The sequence below is a fragment of the Megachile rotundata genome, chromosome 5, assembly GCF_050947335.1.
Source record: "Megachile rotundata isolate GNS110a chromosome 5, iyMegRotu1, whole genome shotgun sequence".
Taxonomy (NCBI): Eukaryota; Metazoa; Arthropoda; class Insecta; order Hymenoptera; family Megachilidae; genus Megachile; species Megachile rotundata.
The window spans coordinates 9,138,327-9,166,205 of NC_134987.1; the positions used below are offsets into that span (position 1 = coordinate 9,138,327).

Genomic DNA, 27,879 nt, shown 5'->3' on the forward strand with positions numbered 1-27,879 from the left:
ACAGGAGAAGCTCAGTGAATATGGTCAAAGTAGAGAATGAAGGCAGCGGTTAGGTGTTTCGCGAGATGATTAAACCGGCATCATTGACCGCCCTCTTATTATCCCTACCATGAAATTGTGGCCCCTTCTCTTTCTATCTGCATAATGCATAAACAGGGTGAAAACACGAGGAAGCCGTAACGGTGTAACGTCATTACGTGGCAAAGAGACTGCGAATTTGCGAGAAACCACCATGACGGCATACCAAACAGCTCTGAAACTCGAGAGCTCGTTTGCATGGCCCGTAATCTTTTCGCTGCCTTAATTCGCGAACTACCTCGGGGAAAAAAGGTGTGAACAACGTTTCACGGATAAAATCCTTGAGGTCCGAACGATTCAACGGAATTAATTTCGGTAGTCACAAAGATACTTTTGTGGGATGGCTGTTTAAAGGGGATGTGAGAATTAGAAGGTAGTCGATTAGTATGTAAGTTTAGATGAATTGTGAGAATGAAGGATTATATGGAAGTTGAAGTTGTGGACATTTTGAGATTTGAGGATTCTTGGGGGTTTGAGAGGATGAGGATTTGAAAATTTGGAAATATGGAATTTTTGGGAGTGAGAGATTTGGGGGTTGGTGGAAATAGAGCTTGGAGACTTGGAGATTTGCACATTTGGAAATCTTAGAATTTGGGGATTTTAAAATCTTGAAATGTAGAATCTTGGGATTCAGGGATTAAAAGGTCTAAGGGTTTAGGAATTTGAAAATTTAGCATTGAAGAAATTTTACGGTTTAGGAACTTAGAGCTTTATGGAATTAAAAGTTTCAGAACTTGCGAACGTCAGAATTTTTTTTATTTAGAGATCTGACTTTCCTAAAACTTGAGAACTTCAGAATTTAGCAAAATCAACTAATCTAAACCTTACAGTACACTTATAAGCCCCACATCTCTCCCTGCATGGTATACTTATAACACCATAAATCCACCCCAGTCACACCAACGCAATCCTCGTTTTTGGTCCCTGACACATGGTCCCATTTCGACAGTTTAAGTGACACAAAGTGCACGATTTTACTCTTTTGAAAAGTGTCATTTCACGACCGTATCGATGTGACAGTCGCATAAAAGCAACGTCAGAACGCGATCAGCACCGACCACCGTGGAATCCTAACAAAGTTAACCGAACCCTCTCGCATAAGTGGGAGTCAGCTGCCGCGACTGGATGACAAATCGTTGCTTGGCCGACCTGACAGCTAACATCCATTGGCCGTTTTACAACTTGATAAATCGCGTCGGTATCCCCGCGTTCCAAGAACGGGACGCTTGTGCATTAAGCGTGCACTTCGTCGTTGCTCCTGTATCGAATCTGCTTCCGGTCAACCTATACTTCCCGCCAAAAAGTTCAAATTTGTATCGCGTACGGATGTTATCAATCGCTTCGTTCAATGGGTTTTAGGAATACTTTAGATTTTCGTTTAGATTCATGGGAGTATGTGTACCTTAATTTTTGGTAGGATGTTTGGAGCTGGAAGGATGTTTGAATTATTTGAAGTTTGAAATGTTTGAAACTTGTGATAGTTTGAAATTTTAGGGATTGAAGTTTGAAGTGGTTTGAACTTTTAGGAATTAAAGTTTGAAGTAGTTTGAATTTTCAGAAATCGAAATTTAAAGTGGTTTGAACTTTTAGGAATTAAAGTTTGAAGTAGTTTGAATTTTCAGAAATCGAAGTTTGAAGTGGTTTGAACTTTCCTATAATTTTTAGCAGCTAATCTCGGCATCCTATGTTGCGCAAAGAGTTCGTTGAAATTACGGGAAAACCGCTTTTAGTATAATAAGTCGAGTCACTATTATTTGTTATTATTCGCAATTACCGTAGACGAAACACTATCACTGGAACCAGTTCTGTCATCCAAAAACGAAGAGTGCTTAGTGAATAATTGCGGAGAGAGAACGGTGGCTAATTAAGACGAGAATTAATTGCGATCTAATCGGCCGGTATGAATATTACCTACGATAGCGTCTGACAACAGAATATTAATAAATAATTCGACTGGAATACACATCGAACAAAACCAGCTAGCTGTGGCAAAAACGCGAATTATGACGCGTTGCATCATGTTGATATTCTGTACTGGTTTGATACGATCGAAATGCGATTATTGGTCAGCGTAATCCGCTAATGAGCAATTGACTGTTGCAATAATTAAGACATGCTGAAGTAAACAAATTAAACAATGATCCCTCTTATCTTCGAACGTAGATTTTAGCAGTGGTTCTCCACGTACAAACAAGCTTTTTTATTTTTATATGTATTGATACATAATTTTTATATATATGTATGAAGTACTAATGTTTGAAACTTCTCTTGAGAAAAGGTTTGCAATTTCAGTATGTTTTCGATTTTTGTCAGAATTTATTAGAAATATAATGCATGAGATAGTAGAGACATGTCAGAGAGATAACATCAAAAACACCTATCAATATTTAACAATTTATACATGTTCTATTATAATATATTCGATATGCAGCACTTTTATTACCTAACTTATAGCACTGAACAAGGTATCATACCCAGGCCGTTGTTTTATTTAAAAAAGAGAACAAACCAGTTCGTGTTGTTTCAGGTCAGACATACCAACCTCGTGTTTTTATAAAGCCTCTCCAAATATTGTGCACTATCATTATTTCTGATAATCAACAAACCACAAATAGTCTCGCCCAGAAATTAATACCTGTAACTAATGCTGCTAAACCTATCAACAAAGAATTCAAAGCACGTGACCCTCGACAGCAATATCCTCGAAGCTTAATTGATTATTGCACAATACACGAGTATATTAAAACTGTTCCTTTAATCGCGGCCACGCAGCACAAGCAATTTCTTTAAGTAGCTGTTCTCCGAGCTATTTGCACCAATTGACCGTTTACCGTTAAACCGTACAGTCAATAGCAAATCTGGCTTCGCTGGGGAGAATATAAGTTATCACTTGCTAATTTTTAGAAATATTTCAGGTATTCAACATTTCGGAATAGGCTGAGTATTTGAGGGGGGAAAAGTTTGGGACACTTCGAGATTTGGAAGCTGTGGGATTTTTGGATGTGTGGATTTTGGAGATTTAGCTATTGGAGATTTTGGAATAGGAATTTAGGAAATTTAGAAGTTTGGAGATGTGGGAATTTGGGAATCTTGGAAGTTGGGGAATTTAGAGATTTGAAGGTTTAAGAAATTTTTAAGTTTTGAGATTTGGACACTTTGAGGTTTAGACACTTGGAGATCTTAGTATTCGTAAATTTGAGGATGTAAGGAATTGGCGATGTAAAAATTTGTGAAACTAGAAAATTGAGGATATAGGAATTTATAAATCCTTGAGATTTAGGGAATTTAAGGACTTAAAGGTTTAGAAATTTGGAAGCTATAAAATCTTGAAGACTTTCGGACTTAGAGATTCAGAGAATTGAGGATTCAGATATTTTAGAGTCCAAGGATTTAGAAGTCTATAAATCATTTATAGAACTCATATCATTTATAGATCATAAATCACATTTATGAATGTATACGTAATGGTCCATAAATCTTGAACTACGAATATTTCGAAATTTAAAAAATTTATAGACCTGGAGATACAAATCCGTCGATTTTAAAAATGTAAAGAACACAAAGAATTTAAAAACTTGAATTGACTTGAATTGTCCTTATCGAAAGGGAGGCTACGTTGCAGCCGAGTGTACATACCAGATTCCATGGCGTATAATTAGAAGTAGATTGGTTACACAGTCAATGCCTCGGCGCGAAATTCTGATCGTTATCGCCTCGTCGTGCCCCGACTTAAACGGAACTTATTACTCTTCGTTCCCTTTCGAGATCCATAGAATCCGAACGACCTATAAATATCGTTCCTTCTCTGCACCGTCTCATTCTTCCATCTCTGTCCCGGTTGAACCATTAACCTGCCGCTGAACACCGTGAAGACGCTTCTTAGGAAGCTCGAGCGTAAAAGCGGCTTGACCTTTAGCCGATGTTGCTCCAACTTGGACGTATGGTAAATTACCAAACGACAACCGGTCAGATACCATCTGACATAACATTTTTACGGTTCTCGAGTGGCACACGAAACCCATTACTTATTCGTAATGGGATTAAGGGCGCGCTGATGCAACCTAACCTAGAACTCTGCTTATGTATTCGCGGTTTCGTTTTGAATATCGACCGATAAAGTCCTGAAGACTTCCACCGTGAAATTGTGTTTTAATTGACTTTCCACGATACAAAGGAGGGTCACCATTCTTGCAATAAGTGCTCCAGTATCGCTCGTTAATTATACATGAAGGTGCTTCTGGTTGCGAGACGTGTTTCTATCTATGGACAATGTGTGCTGCTTTAGGTCTTCTGTTAACTGTTTGCGGACTGCATAGATTAATGTGTATCAGCCGCAATTGCTATGATTGGTAGTACAGCCATATTAGTTATATGGAGAAAAATATGTGGAGAGCGTTTTTTGATAAAAGTGATAGCTTTATTAGTCTTGTTAAGTGAGGCAGAGTTGGCGGTATGATTAAGAACTAGTTGAGGAGTAGCAAGATCTGCTCTTAATTTAGTGTCCAGGGTGGCCTCAGTATCCAAAGAATACGTAAGATGATTTCAGTACTGAAGGAAAAATTATGGAGTCAGGAAGATTCATTGAACTTGCGATGTCAATATTTGATTCAACATAGATGTGAAGTGATCTCACTAGGTATATGACATCATCACTATCAACAAATCCAGAAACCCTCAGCTAAAACTACAGTCCTCCATCACATTTGCCACCTCTAATTTGTCAAGAAACCTCAAACAAATTGTCGAACCCAGCATTCCCCATTATTTACCCACTCAATACCGCGTTACACGGTTCTGCCTATCCTAATCCAAATACAGTGGCACACCTGTTTCAATTGCTTAGCCACGTCCCAGCGCGAACTATATCGTCCGGAAACTGAGCCAGCCGGTCAGAATGAACGACATTAAACGGGTCGTTCGTTTATCCAACATCAATCTTCTCGGTTCGCACAATTGGCCGAACCGGTATGTAACACGATTCCGAATGTCCAGCGAACCCGAGTGACACATCCAGGCTCCGTGTATCTCGAGATTACGAAACACGATTCATTCAGTCGTCCCACACCGTGCGGTTATTTTCACCGGGTGAAACCGTTACTAAACCCCCTTGCGTCAATGGCGAACAATGAGCCGTTGTCGCTGGCCAGAGTTCACCCGATAAGGCGAGGCTACTCTCTGCGAAAACGATCAGATCCCGCCCCAGAAGCTTGTCTAAAAAGTCGGAATTGACGGCTCCCGAGCATTGTGACTCTATCGACATGAGAAACGTAAACCAGCTGCCGTAACTATGGCGGGACATAAGGTCTGCTAACCCCATTCAGTGTAACGGGCCTCGATTGTGGAACTGCTGCCCCAGTGGAAAAAACAAAATCTGTTGTATTCTTCGATAGACTGCTTGACAAGTTAATTCGAGAACAGAAATTATTTTTTGAGGATTGACGCATTTGAAGATGGACTTAGAACACGGACTTAGGACATGGACTTAGGACATGGACTTAGGACATGGACTTAGAACATGGACATAGAACATGGACTTAGGACATGGACTTAAGACATGGACTTAGAACATGGATTTAGGACATGAACTTAGGACATGATGTTATCGGAGAAAAGATTTATTAGAGTTTCTTTATTAAAGAAACTTAGAGAAAGATTCATTGCTTCCTAATGAACTTGGAATTTTACTTTCGTATATAGAACATGAAAAAACAACTATGTGGCAACTTTCGAATATTATGAAGACCATCTCCTAATCAAAAATTTCAGTCTGACCACAATTCAGTAGACTCGTCCTATTCGTCTCACAACCTTAAAAGCAGACCTTGATCATTAAAAATAAATCAAAATAAAGTAATTAATGTTGAATCCCATTTGGAACGTGGCAAATAAGTAAAGTTGACTCGCAACATTGATGTTCCGAAAATAAACAAATGAAGTTTCAGTGAGTTAGTATCCAGAGGCGAGTTGGTCCCATTTCCGCGTCTGTCACGCGATACCAGCAATCTTCTGTCCGCGATAGATCGCATCTGTATCGATTTATCCGCGACAGGCCGAGATCGAACCGGTCGATCGTGCGTCTGACGTCTTCGATCGAACGGAAATCCTGAAAGTCCCGATGTCGTGGCGATTTTCAGGCTGCCACACCGCCGGGATGTAATCTCCGGCTGCGATCTATTGTACCGCGAGGCGTGGACAGCCACGATCGAGATTCTTAAACGAGATCGTGGCGCCGTGTTAATTGACGGGGATTTAGATTAATTATCGGGTAACGAGGATTGCAGATTTATCGCTGATAAATACGTAGCTCTTTTTTGCATTCAATTTTTATGCTATACACTGTAGGGAACGGGTTACGCAAGCGATTCTGAAGATAAACTTTCTTGAAGGATCGAACCGTTTAGGGTGCTCGAAAAATGTTTAATCCCTGGCAGGATATGTCACTGACGTTGTTTCAAGAAATTGAAATGTTGATACAGTTTACTGCGGCTTTTAATAATATTAATTTACCACCATTTATCTTGGGTAATTATTTTATGGGATAATGTGATGGAGACTGAAAAGTCATATGGTAGCTCAAGTTTTGACATTCTATTTTTTGTATAAGATATAATATTATAATTTACTTGCTTATACTTTTAGTTTGTACTTTTGGATTTCTATGGTCGTAGACCCCTATGATACATATACTTTCAGATCCACCATTGGATTCCTATATGAATTTCTAAATTCCTATATCTTTATGCACCTAACTAGTCCATATCTTTACATCCCCAGTCAGCAATAACTTAAAGTCAAAGTGACTATTATAAATATTTCTAAAAATGAAAACCAAAATAAAACCTCACTACTATAAACCGAATAAAACTACCATAAACAGAATAAAAGTATACAGAATAAAATAGTGAAGAAGGTACGATGCGAAGATGATAAAGTAGTTCCGATTAACCGCAAACGAAGATCAAGCCTTTCGACAAATGATTGTGCTTTATATCATAATTCACCGGTTTGTCGGTCTGTTGCATGCATCATTTTCACGAGATAAACACGTAGGTATATTGCCGATGGTGGTCGACTATGCCGCACGTGCATCGTTTTGCTTGTACCATGTTCCTTCTTCTTCTTCGTTTTTTTTTCTCCCCCGTTTTCTACGTTCGTGCTGCTTACGTACGATCCATCTTGTTCGGCGCGTGCCGAGGGCGATGAGCGAGCGCGCGTTTCAAACGTGTGTTTAGACCGAATATTTCTTCGGGGACGCGAAATTGCAATGCAAAACCTTCGCGAGATATAACTCAAGGTCTATGAAGTCGCATTCCGTTCCGTCAAATCGTGTTTTACAGCTTGATAAACCTGGACCGAGATATTTGTACAAACGAGTTTGAGGAATAAAGAACCTCCGCGCCATTTTTATTCCTCGAAAATTGTCCGAATTACCTTGCAAAAGTTTTGTTTTCATTAAACTACGTGTTAACGTCTAAGCACGGTTTCAGGAATCGCTTCTAGCACGAGTTATTTTTATCGTTCAAGAAATAAACGATGAAGAATTATGAACTACCGAACGTTTTGAACAAGTTTCCTTTTAGCAATTGCTAAGTTAAACATCTGGAAATATTTCAAGTATTCATCGCGATTCCTACATGAGTCATTTTTAAAGCTCAAAAAACAAACAGCGAAGAATTTCGAGGATGGAATTCAAGTGTCGTTGAACTTTGATCGGATGAATAACATTCTTAAATATGGTTCATGGTTTTTTACTCTTCACTCGTTTAAACGTATCTAAAAATATTTTCAATGATCATTACTTTATAAGTCATTTCATAGATAAACCCCATACTTATATTTTAATAAAATTCTTGCTACAAAATAAATTGCTGGAACTTCTTAAAAAATTGCATATCATAAAACTTACTGTGTCAGTCACAACCCTATTTGGTTAACCTGAAAATACAATCGTTTAACCACTAAAAATTAATGCTCGAGATGTAACTATGTTTGTCACAATCCTCTACATCTTCATACATATATCCAACAAAAAAAATTTCTTGCACCGAAAAAACAATGAGCTCAATTACCTAAATCAACGTAGAATTATTGTCGCACGTGTTCCCGACAATGGCCATTTTACACGTATTTCACATTGATTGTTATTTAAACGAAGATGTTGATGTGGACATTCCGAGGAGAAACAGTATCGTGGGAATTGGGTGTCGACGAGAGAAAACCTATCAACGAGACATTCTCTGTTTAACTTGGAAGTTTATCGAGACGTTGACATTGACGCTGTTATAGTAATGTAAATGAAGCGATGGGTAGCGTTAACAGGCCTTGTATGGCGAGGCGTTTAGCGCGAGGACGCCTCGGAGCAAACGTTCCGATGTTGGTCCAGGCTGGTGACGCCGAGAATTTTTGTTCTCTTGTAAGTATTTCCGAAAAAGAAAACACTTCTGGACAGGCCTGGAGCACTTCCAAAAGCGGTACGCGGTTTCGTTTTCGTTTGGAAAGCGCATTCCCGCACCGCTAACGAACCTCATGATCATTCATAGCAAACGGGTTCTCTGGGATCGAGAACAAAGTTGGAATGTTCGTAATCGAAATCCTTTTCAATTTCGATCGTGATGAAATTCTCAGCCATAATATCGATAATAATTATTAATGATATATAATAATGATATGATAATAATACATAGATTTTTAGGTAATTAGGTTTGGGATTATTCTTAGACGAAAATTATTATCTAATCACTGGGATGTGTATGGTATGTAATACGTTTAAAATTAACCTAACTTTGAGTTGGTAACGCATCATTGACGTAATTAGAATTTTGTGCAGGGTGAGCCAAGTCTCCTGGTGTTATTAAGTATGCTAATATGTCATAGTAGACTAGATCAAGTAATTTTTAGAAATTTCGAAATTTAAGGAAGTGGAGGATTAGAAACTTTGGATTGCGGAATTGGACATTTGGGAAATTGAAGATTTGGAGATTTGGGAAATTCGTGGATTGGAAATTTAGAGATTTGGGGATTTAGGAAAGTGAGAAGTTAGAAATTTGGGAAATTAGGGAATTGGGGAGTTAGGGAATCGTGGAACTGGGGAGTCGTGGAACTGGGAAATTGTGGAATTAGGATTTGTGGAATTGGGAATTGTGGAATTGGGAATTGTGGAATTGGGAATTGTGGAATTGGGAATTGTGGAATTGGGAATTGTGGAATTGGGAATTGTGGAATTGGGAATTGTGGAATTGGGAATTGTGGAATTGGGAATTGTGGAATTGGGAATTGTGGAATTGGGAATTGTGGAATTGGGAGCTGTGGAATTAGGAATTATGGAATTGGGAATTGTGGAATTGAGAATTGTGGAATCGGGAGTTTTGGAATCGGGAGTTTTGGAATCGGGAGTTTTGGAATCGGCAGTTTTGGAATCGGGAGTTTTGGAATCGGGAGTTGTGGAATTGGGAATTGTGGAATTGGGAATTGTGGAATTAGGAATTGTGGAATTGGGAATTGTGGAATTGGGAATTGTGGAATTGGGAGTTTTGGAATTGGGAGTTGTGGAATTGGGAGTTGTGGAATTGGGAATTGTGGAATTGGGAATTGTGGAATTGGTGCTTGTAAAATTGCTACTTGTGAAATTGCTACTTGTAAATTGCTACTTGTCGAATTAGGAAATTTAGAAGTTGGAAAATGGAGAAACTCATTTAATAATCGTGAGATTCAAAATTTGTGATCTCTAGGAATTAAAAAATTAAAAAAATGAAATGTCTATATCAACAAGAAAATCATCATCAACCTAACCGATTTCCATCTCGCCAAATGCAATAAAACGCAAGATCTATTCGTGATTACTCCTTTCCCTGTCAACATCCCCGTTTGATCTATCAGAAAGCAATACGAAAGAACTATCATTCCGAAAGAAAGTCGTTTCCGATCATAGCCTCTTCAGCTTTCTTCCTTTCGTTCTTTCCTCTCTTTTTCGGCATACCTTTACCTGCCGCGTTGCTGGTGGCCGAGTTTCACGTGCCGTTAACCTTGAATCCGGATTTAACGGCTGCGTTTATGCTAATATGCCAAGCCGACGAAGAAAACACCGCACGGGAACACGAACCCACCGACGAAACATCCTGGCAATCTTTTTATCCCGCGGGACCACCATGAACTAATGACAATCGGTTCGAAAGTTGCGATACATCGAACCAGTCTTATCCTCTGCTTCATTTTAAATTCATCGATAGCATGTTAGACGATAATTGATCGTAAAGGAACGATTAAAAGTGTATGCAAATTAGTGTACTTCCATGAGTCAGCTTCTTGTTTTCGATAAACAACAAATCATAGTGTTTGCTCAGTAAACTCCTTGTTCATTTTATGACACTATTGTGGATGGGTTTTGATGATAAATCATTCAACGATGTTTGAGTGCATGTAGAAATTTATTTATGAATTACAGATCTTCAAGGTTTCAAATCCCTAAATTCCTTGATGTCCAGATCATCAAGATTTCACATCCATAAATATTTAGATCTCCAAATCTTCAGATTGTTAAATTCTCAGATCCCCTCATTCTTAAACCCTTAAATTCCTAACTTATTAAATCTCCACATTCTGAAATCCTCAATTTACCAAATTCCCACATTTCCAAATCCTCAGATCGCCAAATTCTCAGATCCCCAAATCGTCAAATATCCAAATTCTAAAATTATGAAATTTCCATATCTCCAAATCCTTAAGTCTCCAAATCCCTATATCGCCAAATCTCTATATCTCGAAATTCCCAAGTGTCCAAATTGCTGGATCTCCAAATCCTTAAATCGCCATATCCCATATCCCTAAAACTCAAGATTCCTCAAATACTCAAATCCCTAAACTCACAAGGTTCCAAATCCCCAAACCTTCAAGTTCCTAAATTGTAAAATTTCCTAACCAAAAGTAAACTAGTAGGTATCCTTCCCCTAAATCGCCGTTTTCCCCAAAGACACATGACACGTTCAGCAACATACGGAGTGACTCGTACAACACGTAGCATGTGATTATCACTTTGATATCGGAATCGTATCTGCATTTGAAACGTGTCTATTCCATTAGCAGATTTAGATGGAAATCGTTCTATGGAGATCAGCTTTAAATTAAACACAAAGTGTTTCTCTGCATCGTTAAGCGCTCCCACACTTCGCGGCATTATCTCATCGAATAAATAAAACATGAAAGCATTATCAATCGTAATGATCGACTTCCTAAAAGGCAACGAGCCAATTTACCGTCACGCCTTATTGAACAAGTACGAATTTACTGAACGTTGCGTGCGGTCACGAGGTTACCAACAAAATGCCGCGAAAAACTCGCGAACGACCGTAAATATATCTGCTGCGGTTCTCAGTCTGCACATATTGTTCCGTTAATGCCGCGACAGTTACTCCTTCTTTTATCAAGTTTCGCGGTTTCGTGATTTATGTCTCTCCTCAAAGTTTCTCTTCGCGGTTCGCATTGTTTGTCACGTACTGACTTTCTCCGAGATCGTTTTTTACTATTTGCCTTGTTTCCATCTTTCTTAAGTGGTTCTTTTGTAAAAGTAGTACTGCAAATTCGCAGATCCGCATCTGCTCATTTCTAGACTCTCAAGTCCTCAGATCCTCATCTCTCCACATTTCTAAATTAGACCCTCAAATGCGTATCTCACCACATTTCTAAATTTGTCATTCATGAACTCTCAGAAATTCTGAAGTCTAGAGCTTCAAGTCCACAGATCCTTTAATCTTCAAAACACCACATACCTCGATTACAAATCTTCCTATCTTAGAAAATTGCCAAATTGTCAAACTATGTGATCCTCAAATCTTCAGATCCCGTAATCTCTCTATCCTGAAACCCCCAAATCTCCAAACAACCAAATCCTCATATTCTCAAATCTTAAGCTCTTCACATCCTCTAAAATCTTCAAATCTTCTACTCCCACATCCTAAAGTCTCCATACCCTCAAATACCCAAACTTGCAAACCTCCAAAGCTTCATGTCTCCAAAAGTCATCTCAAGAACCCTGAACCTAAACTCTCAATCAAGAACCCTAAATCCTTCCAACCTAATCCCGATATTCTCCCAAAACCCCAACCAAAATGAAAACTAAAATCTACTAGAGAACTAATATCTAACAGATAAGTACCGATTGTTGCTGAATATCTGATCACATTCATCGATCCAGAATTTGTACGCGAGCGTTCACAATGGACAGCATCTGGTAGCCGTGTGTTTGAAAGGAGCACCAGATAAAAGTTTCCGACAAAAGTACGGAGTGTGCTCGCAGACGATTAATTGCGAAGCCAGGCATTGTTCCAGGGTTCATTATTATTAAACGGATCCTTGGTCTCGCGGACGTCGCTACCTCGATTTCTACGATTCGCGGCGCCGCATATATCGCGGTAATGAAGGCAATTCATTCGCTTATTCACCGTGTCGTTTTCGTAGGAGTAAGACATTAACGGGCGTGCGCGCGTATACACGCGAGAAGCACCGTACAGAAATACAAATGTGTCGTGACGTGGGCGAAAACACGCATTGAGATGCGTTTCTTTTCTCGCCGGCTACCCACCCGCACCTACGGTTCGCTGCCAGCCAGCTCGTTGATTCTGTTCGCCCGACTATGCGACACGAAAGCGAATTGCAGCCGAATGATTCATGTGCACCCATTCGTTTGACGGGTGCTGCCTCATTTTATTCTTCGGCTTGGAATACCGGGAAATGGACAGAGGAGCTTTTGTGCGCCGCGACACCAAGTAGCTAAATAATTATTATATTTGGTCTTGCGCGTCAAATAGTTCCCGGTCACGTATGACATGATTTAATATCGCAAGATTCATGGTATGTCTAGTTGAAGGATTTTGTGAACTTATTCTAGTACTTCAATGTGAAATGATTGGTTATTTATGAAGAACTCGAGTTTGACATAAATGACTCGGTATATGAAATTGCATTTTGTAATTTCCAAACTTGAAATTAAAAAATGTGAAGATGTAGGAGTCTGAAAATTCTTGAATTTGAAAATCGTTATCGAACTAACCCCGTTCGAAAATATCGAGGTTAGCATGAACGGAGACGAAGCGTCGTGACGAACACGAATTTCAGGTTTTCCTCAGTGAAAAAATACTAGAATGGGTTAATGCGTAATAAACGCAGGTCCATCGTCTTCAGCAGTGTCGCTTTAATTGGCGACTGGTTTCGGAACCAGTCTTCACCTTGTTTCACACACAGCCGTTCACTGGTGGAGGATCATTCACAAACCTTATTATGAATGATTTCTCACCCTCGCTCGGAATTTTTTCCACCGATCAATGTAAATATCTCCGTGGTCTATTCGTTCGTCGCGAGTCGCGTCATATTGTAAATTACGCTGCCACAAGTTGATTACGTTTTATAGTCTTAATCCCCGGACACGGTCCTAGAATCCGACAGAACCTAGACTTTTATCTTAACGATCGAAATACTTCGTTAAACGACTCCGCTCTTTTGTAGCCTGAATTGTGTGGATTGATAGTCTGTACTACAGTCGGCCGCTAATAAAAGTGGAATAAACCTAGCTTTTATGCGACCGTTTTACGAGCCTCGACTGTTTCTCGGAGATCACACCAAAACGACGGTTTTAACGGCCGTGAGATAACAGCTATGTATCAAAGGACGTACGTTAAAATTTACGAAGATCAATTATCAACTTTATAAAACTGGAAAATCGGTATCAGAAGGTTCTTAAATTACAAGATCTTTACATGCTGCATTTTCTTGCATCTTTATCCCTAGACATCTTTAGGTAGATCTTTAGCCTTCTGTATAGCTTGCTTATCCATGTTACTAGGTTTCTATATATCTAGATCACAAATGGATTTCTATATTTTGAAATTCGTACACTCCTAGATGACGATTGGTAGATTACTTAATTACTAGGTTACTGGGTTACTGAGTTGCTCGGTTGGATGATTGGGTTATAAGATTATCAGATACCTAGATTTCTAGATCACTAGATTACTAGTTAGTAGATTACTACATTATAGTAATAGATCGCTAGAGATCCACATCTAGATTCCTAAATGATAAGGTTACTCCATATTCCCATATTGCTACATCACTGTATCTCACTGCATTTCCATATCTTCATACACTCATATTCTGATATCCTATATTTCTATATTTATATCTAAATCCTTATACTCCCACATCCCTAAATCCCTATATCTCCATATTCCCAGATACCCAGTTATCCCACTTTCCCAACACCCTACCGTTATATCAGATCTCTGTTCCCAGATTTCTATGTTTAACCACAAAAAAATTCTTGACAGCCGCATTCGTCTTCCTCGCGATTTCTCTGATTGACTCGGGAGGTCTCGATCCCACAAGTTTATATTTAGACGTACAACTGATAAGGAACGTTAAAGTTCTCTATCGAGTAGTCGTAAAAAGGCAGTGATAGCTCAATCGATTCTATCGTCTGGTTCCAAGTGATATCTGACGCAGATGAATTCCCACGGAAACGTCCGCGAGATAAGCTTTTCAATTAGATTCATCAACCCCCCGCGTATCCGCGGCGGGGTTTCTTTCTGGCATGAGACGCGTAATCGCTCATAGAACGGCGAGTCCAACAGCGAGTGTTCGCGAACGTGTACAGAGTTCAGCTTCATGGAAAAATATCGTCTCGATTGTCAGTATCTCCGCGTTCGAAAAAACAAGTATGCGAGGCGTGTCTCGGAAATCGCGTATAAATCATACGACGGCCAGGTCTAAGGAAGTCATTACCAAAGAACGTAAGAGCCGCGACGTCGTGTATGTCACGAGTGATAAGACGTCTAACGGATTTGACGATTAGCCTCGTACACGTTGCTCTTGCTGTGTTACAGCTGCTCGTGTGGGCGTTTACACCCGGTAGTTGTCAAACGGTTTACCCACTGGTTCTTATACGCTTGATTAAATGCGCCGAGCACTTGACCCCTGCTCGCTTTCAGAATCGTGCAATTATCGGGGTAAAAAGAATACCGGCGTGATTAACTGGCCGTGCTGTAATTTACGTTCCATTACACGCTTTGCTGACTTCCATTTCGCTCGGAAAGAAGCATCGCTTAATCGACGTTAAATGATTCTTTGATACGTTCATTGAAAAGTTCATTTCCGTTTTTATTCTCTTCGGCGGAAATTTACTTTTTCAAGGATATGCTTTTAAGGATGTACTTGTTTGGTAATGTTTGTTAAATTAATGTTTGGACACATATTATCTGCTAAGTATATCTGTTAAATACATGTATGACTTTTGTATAGGACTTTTAGATATATCTGTTAAATATATACTTGTTTGCAAATACTTTGAATACATACTTTCGTCAAATATACATATGTGTACTTCCTTAAATATATGCTTATTTGGAAACATATGTCTGTTACATGTATGATCTGATATATGGTCTGTTACATATATCTTTGAAAATATATATTTGTTAACAATAGTAATATTTGTTATAAATTCTTATTAATACAGTACAAGTATATTTACAAATATGCCATATCTTTTTGATTTCTGTATATAATATTATTCATCATATTACAAAATTTATTTTCTTCAATGAAATAATCAATGAATACTCTTCTCTGTCATGTGCCCAAACATGATTCATCAAATAAAAACATTCACATTCCACAAACAAATAATCAATATATTCATTCTTTGTTTTGTGCACGAATATCATTCATCATATAACATTTATTCTCCCAAATAATCAGTGTATCTATTTCTGCACACGAATATTCATCTATCATCCTAAACAAGTTAATCAAGCAATGCCTCGAAGAAATAAGAAATGTTGAATTAAATGCACCGAGTTTAACACCATAGATATCGTGGATGTCTTGTAAAACTGCGGGGTATCATATGCATATTATCGTTTCTCGGACTGTACGGGAGCAGTAAAAGAAGTCGGCACATGGTTGATAATGGGACAACTTCTTCGAGCGATCCAGGTGTTAAGGTATAATTTACAAGAAGGGTAATGTTACTTCTCGGTGCAAAGCTTCCAGCATTCGATGTTCCCTCGAGGGTAACGCGAAAGGGGAGTTTACACGTATGGCGAATCAGGTTAGTCTTGCTGATCCTCTTGCGTTAATCGTCGTTTTATGTAAATCATACTAAATCGATTGGAATATTGAAAAAAGACTGAGAACATAGGAAATAAGGAAGAGCCTCGGGTCGAAGTAACAGAAACGTTTATGTGATAATTTAAACGTGTACTACGATTATTTATTAGCATACTCGCTTATTCCGTAGGAGAAAATTGTGTGAGGAATTTGCCTATGCATTCTATACGCTATTTTAGGATAATTTTAGATGCTGTGACATAGACAGTTTTTCAGAGGAAACTAAAATATTCCACCTTCTAAATTTTTATATGTGAATCATGTATGTGTTATTTTTTGTAGATAAGACTCTTCAGTGTGTTGCATTGTTCTGTTTCTTAAATTTTATCCTAAACATTGCTGATTTAGTAAACGGATTTCTTTTACTGCTCTCACTTTCTTCGTTAGCGTAAGTGTATTAGCGTAAATGACTTGTCTACGTATCTTATTACCGGTAAACTGATATTTCCATTTAACCTTACTATCAGTGTAAACCGAGCTTAAGATAGTTTAGGCTATAAAATTGCGAAAGTCACTGTGTGAATCACATGTTTGCGGCACCGAATTGCGTTCGCTAAAAAATAGGAAGTGTATTTATATACTCATACGATGTTTCGTGATTCACACACGAGAACTAGACACGACCCGTAAAACTGGCGATAATCGTTGAACGTTGTTTGTTTTACTACTCTTCCTCGTTACAACCGCGAGCGTTGATGTAAATGAACAGTTGCGGAACCATTATGACGAGCCTTCTAACCAGAAGTAATTGCAACGTCAAGGGGATCGTAAAAACGTCGCAATACAACTGCTAGATTCCTCTAGCGATTCGGTAAATGGGTTTCAGCTTGTCACGAGCACATATTTACAACTCTGAATAGTAAGGTTCGGGTTAAGCGACATTCTCCTGGTCATCGTTTGCAAAGAAATTGCAATCTACATAACCAGTACATTTTGTGGGATTATGTGCCTTGTAACTAGACTGGGTAGTACGGGAAGCTGGACGTAGAACGACTAGGGAATTACAGTGCAGACTCTTTAAGACATTCTCTTAGACGGTAAATTATGAAATAACATTTCTGGAGTACATATTTGTGAATATACAAACTCAAGTTTTCAAGTGTGGATTTTTAGGTTAGGTTAGGTAAGTTCCCAATCTGCCCAAGGTGCCAAGTTCAAACATTTTTAAATTTCCAAATATCCCAACTGCAAAGTTTCAAAATTCCCAAATTTTCAAATCCCCAATTTTCAATCTCCCAAATTTCTAAATCCCTAAATTCTTAAATTTCCAATTCCTAACTTATCAAGTTACCAATTTCCCAAATTTCTGGAACCCCTGTTCAAAAATTTTCCTATACCAAAATTTCCGAATCTCTAAACTCCCAAATCCCCAAACCTTCAAATTCCAAAATCCCCGAATTCCTAAAAATCTCCTAATCCCCAAATTCCCAAACCACCAACCCCTTAAATCCCCAAACCACCAAACCCTCAAATCCTCAAACCTCCAAATCTCCAAATCCCCAAATCCCCAAATCCTCAAATCTCTAACCCCAAATCCCCAAATCCCCAAATCCCCAAATCCCCAAATCCTCAAATCCCTAACCCCAAATCCCCAGATCCCCAAATCTCCAAATCCCCAAATCCCCAAATCCCCAAATCCCCAAATCTCCAAATCCCCAAATCCCCAAATCCTCAAATCCCTAACCCCAAATCCCCAAATTCCCTATTACGTGTCTCACATCCCGAACTACCGGAAGTCCGCTATTTTTCATTCATCACGAAAGAATTTCACGCGTGTAAGAATTTAAGCAGAAACGATGACGAAATAATGACAGGCACCGATTACGAGGCGCCGGCGCTATCATTCTAGAAAACCACTGCAATACTCATCGATTTTATCGAAAACCGATTGAAATACCACTGATAAATGATTCAAAGCAAAGTTCAATTTCCCTTTCGCAAAGTATCGACATCTTATCGGTATGTATTTCGCAGTAATAATATGTTACATTGCATTCCCATTTGCTCGGACATACATTCTTGCTGTTACAAGTCATCGTTCGATTTATCGAATCGTCCATGCAATGTGAAGTTTATGCGTTGTTAAAATAAGTACGAGTATCTCATTAATTTTCATTATTTTATCTTAGTGAAGAGTACTAAACTGTCAATTGGAGAATTCATATTTTATCTGTTGTTTTGATTCGTGTTCAAAATATATTTATCTGATCACTTTTGTCAAATTTTAAGCTTTATATTGATATACATAGGTAGGGTAACTGGATAGTTAGCTATATTATATTAAAAGTTTTAATAAATGATATTTTCAATGTATAGTACTACTTTCAATAAAATTTTAGGTTTAATATCGACCTACTGTATGTGATATTTGAATTGCGCGCTCGAGAAGGGTCACGTGATGTCCAGAGGCTCCTCCATCTTGGGCCACCCAGTTATAAGCACTATATTAATATTCTTAAAAATATTAATAACCCCTATATAAAAAATCGAAATCTACGAATGTAATATACTATAATGCAAATAATATAATATAAATAGTATAAATATGCCAACTTATAATACTTTTATATCATCAAATGTCAGACTTTCCACATTTCGAAATCTACCATTACAGCCTAACAACGTGCCATTTATTTCCATAAACATATAAGAACCCGTTGCATATAAAGTGTTAATGATCATATTATGCAACTCATTTATCGATTGTCTCTGAACAATGTAGCTAATCGAAGATCATTATCCCTGGCTGTCGTATTAAATTATGTTGATCGATTACCGATCTACGACCAGAAATTGCGGTGTATGCACTTTCATTTACGTATGTAATAACGATAATAACGATTCTTGCTGTGTAAGTAGAGTGATTAGTTGCAGAAGATTAACCACGATCAGGGGATGTTTCCTGAAAATTCTCTACGCTCCCTATCATTACAAGGTGCCATTTATTTCTAATCTCTGCGAAACTTGCAAAACGACAATGTTTCTTGTACAAGTTTCAATCGTTCGCTGCTAATGGCGGATAATTAAAATTCTACCTTTCTATCCGGTCTTTGATCGAACTGTACCGATCGAGGCGATTAGTGCTCGATCTACTGTAGTTGTCGATCGATACACTTCTTATCCATGAATTTTCTTAATGTTTTGATTTCCAAAGGTTTTGGTCTGCAAATGCCGAAATTTTTAAATTCTATCACTTCCAATTCTTGAACCCTACATTTTCAATTTTTCAAATCTGCAAATTCCCTAATTGCTAGAATATCAAGGTACCAAACTTCTAATATTCCCGAGCCTTGTTGTTCACAAATTCCGAAATGTCCACGACCCAAAATACCAAGCTCCAAAGTCCCAAAAGTACTGAAACCCCAAACTCCATCAGTTCCAAATTTTCCAAAATTCCGAAATCTCAAAATCTATCACTCCCAAAGTTCCAAAAACCCTAAAGTCCCAAAATCCAACAGTTCCAACTTCCCAAAACCTCTGAAATCCCCAAACCCCAAATGCCAAACTCCAAACCCCAAAAACTCCCTCGTCCCAAAATCCCTTCTTCAAAATCGGTAATTTTCCGCGACCCACATGTTCACGCTGCATATTCAAAAAAAAACAAGGAGTGCTGGACGCATAAATATGTGGATAAGAAAGTCTAGAATATCTGGTACAATAGTTATTTTATAGCGCTATCCGTTGAAAGCAATAATGCAAGCCGTTTGCTGAAAGCTTATCCGTTCAATGCCGTAAATTATGTTCAAGTATCAAACATTGTTCTCCTTTAGCCGATTCAATCGGTGTATTGTTAGTCTATCTCTAATTCTCCAAACTTTCGGTGCAGACCACGTGTGCCAACGCTAAACAATGGAGCACCTGCGACCACCTATGCGAATTTCGCACGAAACGCGGCATGACGGTGAACGTTTTAATTCGAACGCAGGTGCCAGTCATTCCCTAACCCAGGAACACGTGTTCCCGATATTTTTCTGTGACGGAACATGCAAGAAAGCAAGGTGTCACTCGGGAATGTGAACGACATTCCTCGACAATGCGTATCGTTGATAAGCCCCGATAAACCTCGCGTCTAAACGGGAAACGGAGAAATTCGATTATGACACATTTCGTGTTCAACGAACTTCTACTTCTTTCAGACCACTCATTTTTCTTGGATATTTTTACTTTCACTATCTAGCGTTTTCTAACCTCACCGCGAAGTGAGGTTAGATACCTGATGCAGAGTTTCAGGTTTCCAGATGTCTTATGTTGAAATGATATTTGTCTGGAATTTGTGAAATCATAAATAATAATAGAAGTCATAGTTACATTTTCGTTGTCATTCATTGTTCATGTAATTTCAAGTGTCAAACGATGAAGTTTCAAGTTTAATACGAAATTGGATAAATTATTAATAATAATAGAGATCATATGAATACTGCAATATATATTCTGAACTTTATATTTTCAAAACGATTTTTGTTCAAAGACAGCAACCTCAGTAACCTCATAAAGCAATTTGCAGACATAAACTCCCTTGAACAAAGAACTTAGGTCACTCAGAGAAACTGGTTAGTCTAAATAAGCATGGAAGACTGTTATCGTTGTAAAAGTAGCGTCGATAAGGGATAATACTGTCGCCGAATGTGTCTAAGCGTTATCGACGAATTCCTACCGGACAGTAAAGACCCATGTGACTCACCGTGAATATCGGCGATACGTTTCCATGTAGAGGCGATAATCCAAAATTATTACGTATAATCCGCTTACGATTACGCGGGAGCACGCTTTTGTCGAGCCGCCGACCGCCCACCCGGTCCTGATCGAACTTTAACCGGTTCGTGATATCGAAAAGGTGAGAAGAGGATTCGAGTGATTGACGATGGGGGGTCATGGGACAACCCACTACAGACGGGCCGACGAGATAATCCGCTACTCTTTTGTGCGATGAACGGGCTAGTTAGGACGCTTCCGTGTGTGGAGCTTCAATGAGCTTGATACAGAAAAGTTAGGTGGACATTATGTGGGTTATATGTGAATTATGTTGAGTGTAGGAGAAATGGAGGAAAGTGGGATGTGGGGTTTTGAGAAATTGTGGAATTTGGGGGTGTAGGGAGGTGGGGATTTGGTGGAAATTTAGATATTTGGAAATTTGGAAATTTGGAAATTTGGAAATTGGGGAATTGGGGAATTAGGAAATTGGGAGATTTGGAAGTTGAAAGATTTGGAACTTGCAAGATTGGGGACTTGGGAGATTTGGAATTTGGGAGGTTTGGAATTTGGGAGATTTGGAACTTGGGAGATTTGGAACTTGGGAGATTTGGAATTTAGGAGATTTGGAACTTGCAAGATTGGGAACTTGGGAGATTTGGAACTTGGGAGATTTGGAACTTGGGAGATTTGGAACTTGGGAGATTTGGAACTTGGGAGATTTGGAACTTGAGAGATTTGGAACTTGGGAGATTTGGAATTTGAGAGGTTTGGAACTTGCAAGATTGGGAACTTGGGAGATTTGGAACATGGGAGATTTGGAATTTGAGAGATTTGAAACTTGAGAGATTTGGAACTTGGGAGATTTGGAATGTGGGAGATTTGGAACTTGCAAGATTGGGAACTTGAGAGATTTGGAACTTGGGAGATTTGGAACTTGCAAAATTGGGAACTTGGGAGATTTGGAACTTGGGAGATTTGGAATTTGAGAGATTTGAAACTTGAGAGATTTGGAACTTGGGAGATTTGGAATTTGGGAGATTTGGAACTTGCAAGATTGGGAACTTGAGAGATTTGGAACTTGGGAGATTTGGAATTTGGGAGATTTGGAACTTAGGAGATTTGGAACTTCGGAGATTGGGAACTTGAGAGATTTGGAACTTGCAAGATTGGGAACTTGCAAGATTGGGAACTTAGGAGATTTGGAACTTGGGAGATTGGAAACTTGGGAGATTGGGAATTTGGAAAATTGGGAAATTTGGAATTTTGATAAGTTAAGTATTTAGGTGTTTGGGAACTGAGATATTTGGATCTTTGAAAATTTAGAAATTTGAGAATTTGAGAATTCCTAAACTTAAAAAGACCCTATTCTACAATTCCCGAGCTGTCGCCTCAACATAATTCTCTCCACAAAAACACTTCTCAGTACGTACCGTACTTGTCAAAGCTTTCTATACACCTGACAAAGCCACATCGGAATTCGTATTTTTTTCCTCACAATCTACCGATTATTGCATAACCGTACAGTGTATACACGACTTTTCCCAGGAGGAATCACGGATGCAATAAGGAAGGCAAAATGTATTCGTGACGAGAAAGGGAAGATTTATGGTGTCCTATTAGCCCGTCTTGCGGAACCAGTTTGGTTCCGTGACAAAATGTCCTCGCATATCCTAGAAAAACACGTGTTCGTTTTGTGCTTTAAAATATTCAGTACCTAAATTGCAAATGCTCACCGGATACCCATGAAATCGTTCATTAATTGATCATTAATTATCGGAAGATATCGGCGATTCAATAATGTCGCGATATGATTAATAATCCTGTCTCGTATAAATTATAACATATGTTCGAGAAAAATTCGTGCAAATAAATCAAAGAGTACGAAGTGTCGATTTGTTCTTATCGTAACCGCAACCTGTCTGGTATGATCGAACTAGAATTATGTTTGCACAGTCGATTGCAGCGGTCGGAACGGAAAATGGTCTCCATGGTTTTCGAATCTCATGAAACTGTACGGTTAAATTGCCCACGGCTTGTTTTGCATAGTAAGTGCAATCGCAGAACATTATACTATGCAAATCGACATCGATCTGATCGCATCTATTATTGTACTGCAATCCAGAAACTTGGACACTGTGGGTTTCGTTACGAAACATTCCTTCAGTGAAATCGGAGTAAATCGAACTCCTGCACATGTTTCAAATTAATGTAATTTGCAACACGAGTGCATTTTATAATTAAATATCTCGAGTACAAAATGAAGAGCTAGAGGAACAGGTAATTGGCATTGGGCTGTAAATCAAATTCGATTTACATTGATATTTTGTTCATTTTCTGGAGTCGTGAGTGATCGATGAGTGTATTACAGAAGGTGGTAACATGAAGCTGATATAAATTATTTAATCTCTGTAAACTAGTCAAAAATTCAATTTGCAATTATAATTCATCTTCTCCACATCTAATTTTGTAATGCATCTCCTATTAAGGATCCAAAGATTTGAAGTTTGGTATTTGTAAAGGTGGAAATCTGAAAATTTGTAAACATAGAAATCTGTAAATTAAAAAATGTGGAGCTACATAAAAATCTAAAAAGTCAGAAAACTAGATAATTCATAAAATTCCATAATTTGAAAATTAGATAATTTAAAAATTTGAAGTATAAAGACTTGAACATACGGAAATATGTATCATGCCATACGAGTGTACCGAATACCACCGTCATGTGAAAGCATAAATTCATCGATGCCCTTTCGATGTCGGTTAACAACGTTTACCATTCGATATGTAACTCTCCATTACCATTACGTGGGAAGGCGTGTTTACACGGTGTGAGAGGCGTCGCGGCTTCGGACGGACCAATCGATGATTTCTTGAGAGTCATTAACTCATATAACGAATGATACTGGGAGCGGCAACAGATCATTGATACCGCCATTCTATCATAGATGTTTGTGAACCGAAGGAATTGTGGGCGCGGATTTGATACTGCCACGATCTCGAAACCAATGGACAGCTGTCTGTCCGATTTTACGCTTTGCTACGATAGTAATCTACCTCTACGCGACTGTTTCTGTTCTACGTTTTTATTTCAATCGAACGCCACGAAATTATCTGTTGACTTAGTGCAACCAATTCCTAGTCAATCTCTGGTTAATTGAAATATTATTTTCGCTAATCTATTCGATCTTTTTTTCAAACTTTAATGACGTTTATGTGTCAGACGGTAACTGTGATCGATTTCATAATATATCATTATCGAATAACATGACTATAACATGGGGAAACTATAACATTATCACATAAACAATATCATGATTATAACATAAAGAAACTATAACAGTATCATGTAAACTGTAACATGACTATAACTCGAAGACACTATTATGATATAAACTATAATATGTCTATAACATAAAGAAGCTGTGACATCATCACATAAACTTATAACATGACTATAACATTGTTAAATTAACTATAACATGATTATAAAATGAAGAAGCTACAAGAAGCTATAACATTATGACATAAACTGTAACATAACTATAACATGAAGAAGCTATGACACCATCACATAAACTTATATCATGACTATAACATTACTAAAGAAACTATAACATAATTATAACATGAAGAAACTACATGAAGCTATAACATAATGCCATGAACTGTAACATAACTATAACATGAAGAAGCTTGACATAAACTATATGTCTATAACATGAAGAAGCTATTATTACATAAAGTATAATGTGTCTATAACTTGAAGAAGCTATAACATCATCACATAAACTTATAACATGACTATAACATTATCCAATGAACTATAACCTGATTATAACATGAAAAAACTGCAACATACATATGCAACATATGTTTTCAATTAGCATACAAATTATTATTGAAAGTGAGTTAGGTTTACTTGAGAGGGTCCAATAAAAATTTGTCTTAAATTCTGTGGTTCTAAATGGAAGAGGATTATAACATGAAGAAACTGCAGCATACATGTGCAACATATTTTTTCAATTAGCATACAAATTGTTATTGAAAGTGAGTTAGGTTTACTTGAATAAAAATTGATCTCACATTCGGTGGTTCTGAATGGAAGAGGAGATACATAAGAGTATCGAAAGGGAGCAAATCACTTTGGTAGGTCAGTTCATATCGGCCGCTAGCGTATTTGGTTATCAATCGGAAACACGTCAAGATAAGATATCGGTTCGCAAACGTTATCATCCAGCTCGTGGGTGTGACGAAACTGGCTGATATTTCTTTTTACCGAAACGCCGGCGTTTAACTCAGGCATCATTACTTTTATCGGCAAATCTTAAAGATCGTTTCAGTCGAACGCAACGTGTCGCGGTGATCGTGTCGACTTCATTCTGATACACGCTGTTCTCCTATCATCAGCAATACTTCACTCCCCACGGTGAAAACAATCGTCTCGAATAAAATCAACGATTCGAACTGCATTTTTATACAATATACGGTTTGTGATCGTGAAATATAGTAAATGCAAGAGTTTGTACAATGGAACTGATGTTGCAAGTGTAAGTTTCAGTGGTGTTTTTTTAACGTTAGTGGGCACCGATATTATAAATTCGGTTAAATTGATTCTGTGCTTGAGAGCCATTTTTTTTACTTGTTAGGACAAGAAAAAATAGTAGAAATATATTTCGAAACTGAGAAACAGAAATTAATCTGTATTTCACTTATTACGTTACTGCGTGTCTGACCACATACGTCAGTTTCCACTGCGACACATGTCAAGTGTGTCTCCTAACCTCAGTAGTAAAAATTCTGAAAACTGCAATAAAAGTGTGAAAAATAAGATACTGAACTTATCTTATAAAGTAGTAATGATTTCAGTGAGTGTTGAAATTGCAAAACAAGACTATAGTGAATAATGTTTTGTTGATAGATCGATGTGGAAGCCATGTTACCGGATCGGCAAAACGGATCGCGAGAAATCGATGTAGAACCGGGAGAATCAGATCAGCTGGACACAATTCGGAGCTAGTGAAATCGAACGGGAAATCGTTGGCCAACAATCGAGGATCGACACACGTGGTCGGTCCTGTCGCTTCCACCCTACGGCCTTCCCGCTGGCGTGGCCAGCTACTATGCGAATTGAAGTTCTCAGTACCCTCGTCGCGGTAAGTTTTCTTTTATTATAATAACGTATTAAAATCTATGAGAACTCTTCTTTCTCATGAACAAAGTTATCAACATCAATCGATGATAATTTGTGATAACTTGTGAAAGTGACAAAAGTGAATTTGAAAAAGATAGTTTAACATCCAATAACATACCAAAATAACCAACAATAAATATCTACCATAATGAATAATAATTTAAACAGTAACAGCCTTGATTTAGTTAATTAATCTAATAATTTGATACGTTACGGTTATTTAATACGTTTAGATTTTGAAGCATTCCTCAGCTACAAATCAGTGAATTCATAATCATGTCTTTCAAAAACTAGTTAATAAAAAGTGTTGCAACACGCCACAATCTGGAAAAAATGCAGATTTACAAGTATGACATGTGTGGCACACTTTTTTTCATTTAATGACACCACACGCATAAATTATTACCTATACGAGTACGTAATAAATTACGAGCTATAAAACTTTAATATTTGAACCGAGTCAGATTTTATTGACTGAACAATCAACGAAAATCATCGTTTTCGGTAGAAATTTATATACCCGTGTTACAGAAAGAGTAATGAAATTTTATTACGATAATCCTATCTCTACATGTTTTAATCTATATAATTCTATGGTACTAATTTTCGAGCGTAAAATGAACAGCCAAGTATTACATTCTCCAAGAATGTGAATTCTTGTTCACGAAACATAGGTGTTTAACAGGTGTTTAAACAACGTTCCCGTAAATCTAGTTTATTGCAACAAGAAACATGCAATTGTGCACACGTTGTGACATTGTATGTCTGAAATGCCAACATGAATGATAATCGCGATAAGTTGGCTGGATCTAAATCATAGCCCATATAGAGTGGGTGTAATTACCATATTGTCCTCATGTGCTTTTCACAACCTACAAGAGTCGTACAGGTAAAGGGCACCTTTCAGACCGTGAGACAATATTGTATACGTCAGGTTCATTCCAAGCACATGAAATAACTAATTTTATAATTTCAACATTCTATATTTTCTTTTGAACCACTTTCAACATGTTTTATTATTAGCGGATATTTATGCATTTATAATATACCAGAGTCTATAAAATAAATTGCTGATCTTATAGATAATGTTTACGTATGTTTTACACAGCTTGGCAATCATAAATAATGCAATCTATTTATTATACTATAAAATTGAGATCAGGGCTGAATGATTAAACTTTGTGCTTTGAAGAAATACATGTATGAAGAAGACCTGAAGGATCTAAACAATAGTGGTTTCACTAATATTTCAAATTATATGCAGTCATATTAAGTAACAATAAATCTAGAATATTGTTTATGTACCAAAGAAAACCAGCTTTCGAATGTCCTCGACATTCGATTATAATTTTCGAGCTTGATCTCTGATACCCAATAGATCAATGACTTCCGTCGACGAAAATCCCCATTCCACGATCTTTCAAGACTTTAATGCTTCTTTTACGAGCAACGAGAAATGATCTGTCATAAACCACCGCGTAAACAGGCGAACGCGAGTTACAACCGTATAAATCAACGCAATATTTGCCGCGTAATATTATTTGTACAGTACACGATATTACTACCGGTTCTTTATTATTTTGTAACATAATTCAATTAACATGTGGTTGTTACTTTATGCACGTGTAGGTGAAATATTATTTCAGGCCGCGATAGCCGAAGTTATATCACCTTTGATAAGTATCTGCTTTCTTGTTTTTCGAGTGGATTTACCTGTAAATAAAAATCTCGCGTGCTACAGTTATATCGAGAAGGAAAAGATA

General features: G+C 37.9%; 1 protein-coding gene across 1 annotated transcript in view; it reads left to right on the forward strand.

Moving 5' to 3' along the window:
• LOC100875947 (uncharacterized) overlaps window positions 1-27,879 on the forward strand; it is a 112,411-nt gene that overhangs the window by 64,835 nt on the left and 19,697 nt on the right. The window contains exon 2 of the mRNA XM_012291315.2: window positions 25,844-26,078. Coding sequence (XP_012146705.2) covers window positions 26,046-26,078 — 33 coding nt within the window. The 5' untranslated portion in view covers window positions 25,844-26,045. The remainder of the gene's footprint in view (window positions 1-25,843; window positions 26,079-27,879) is intronic.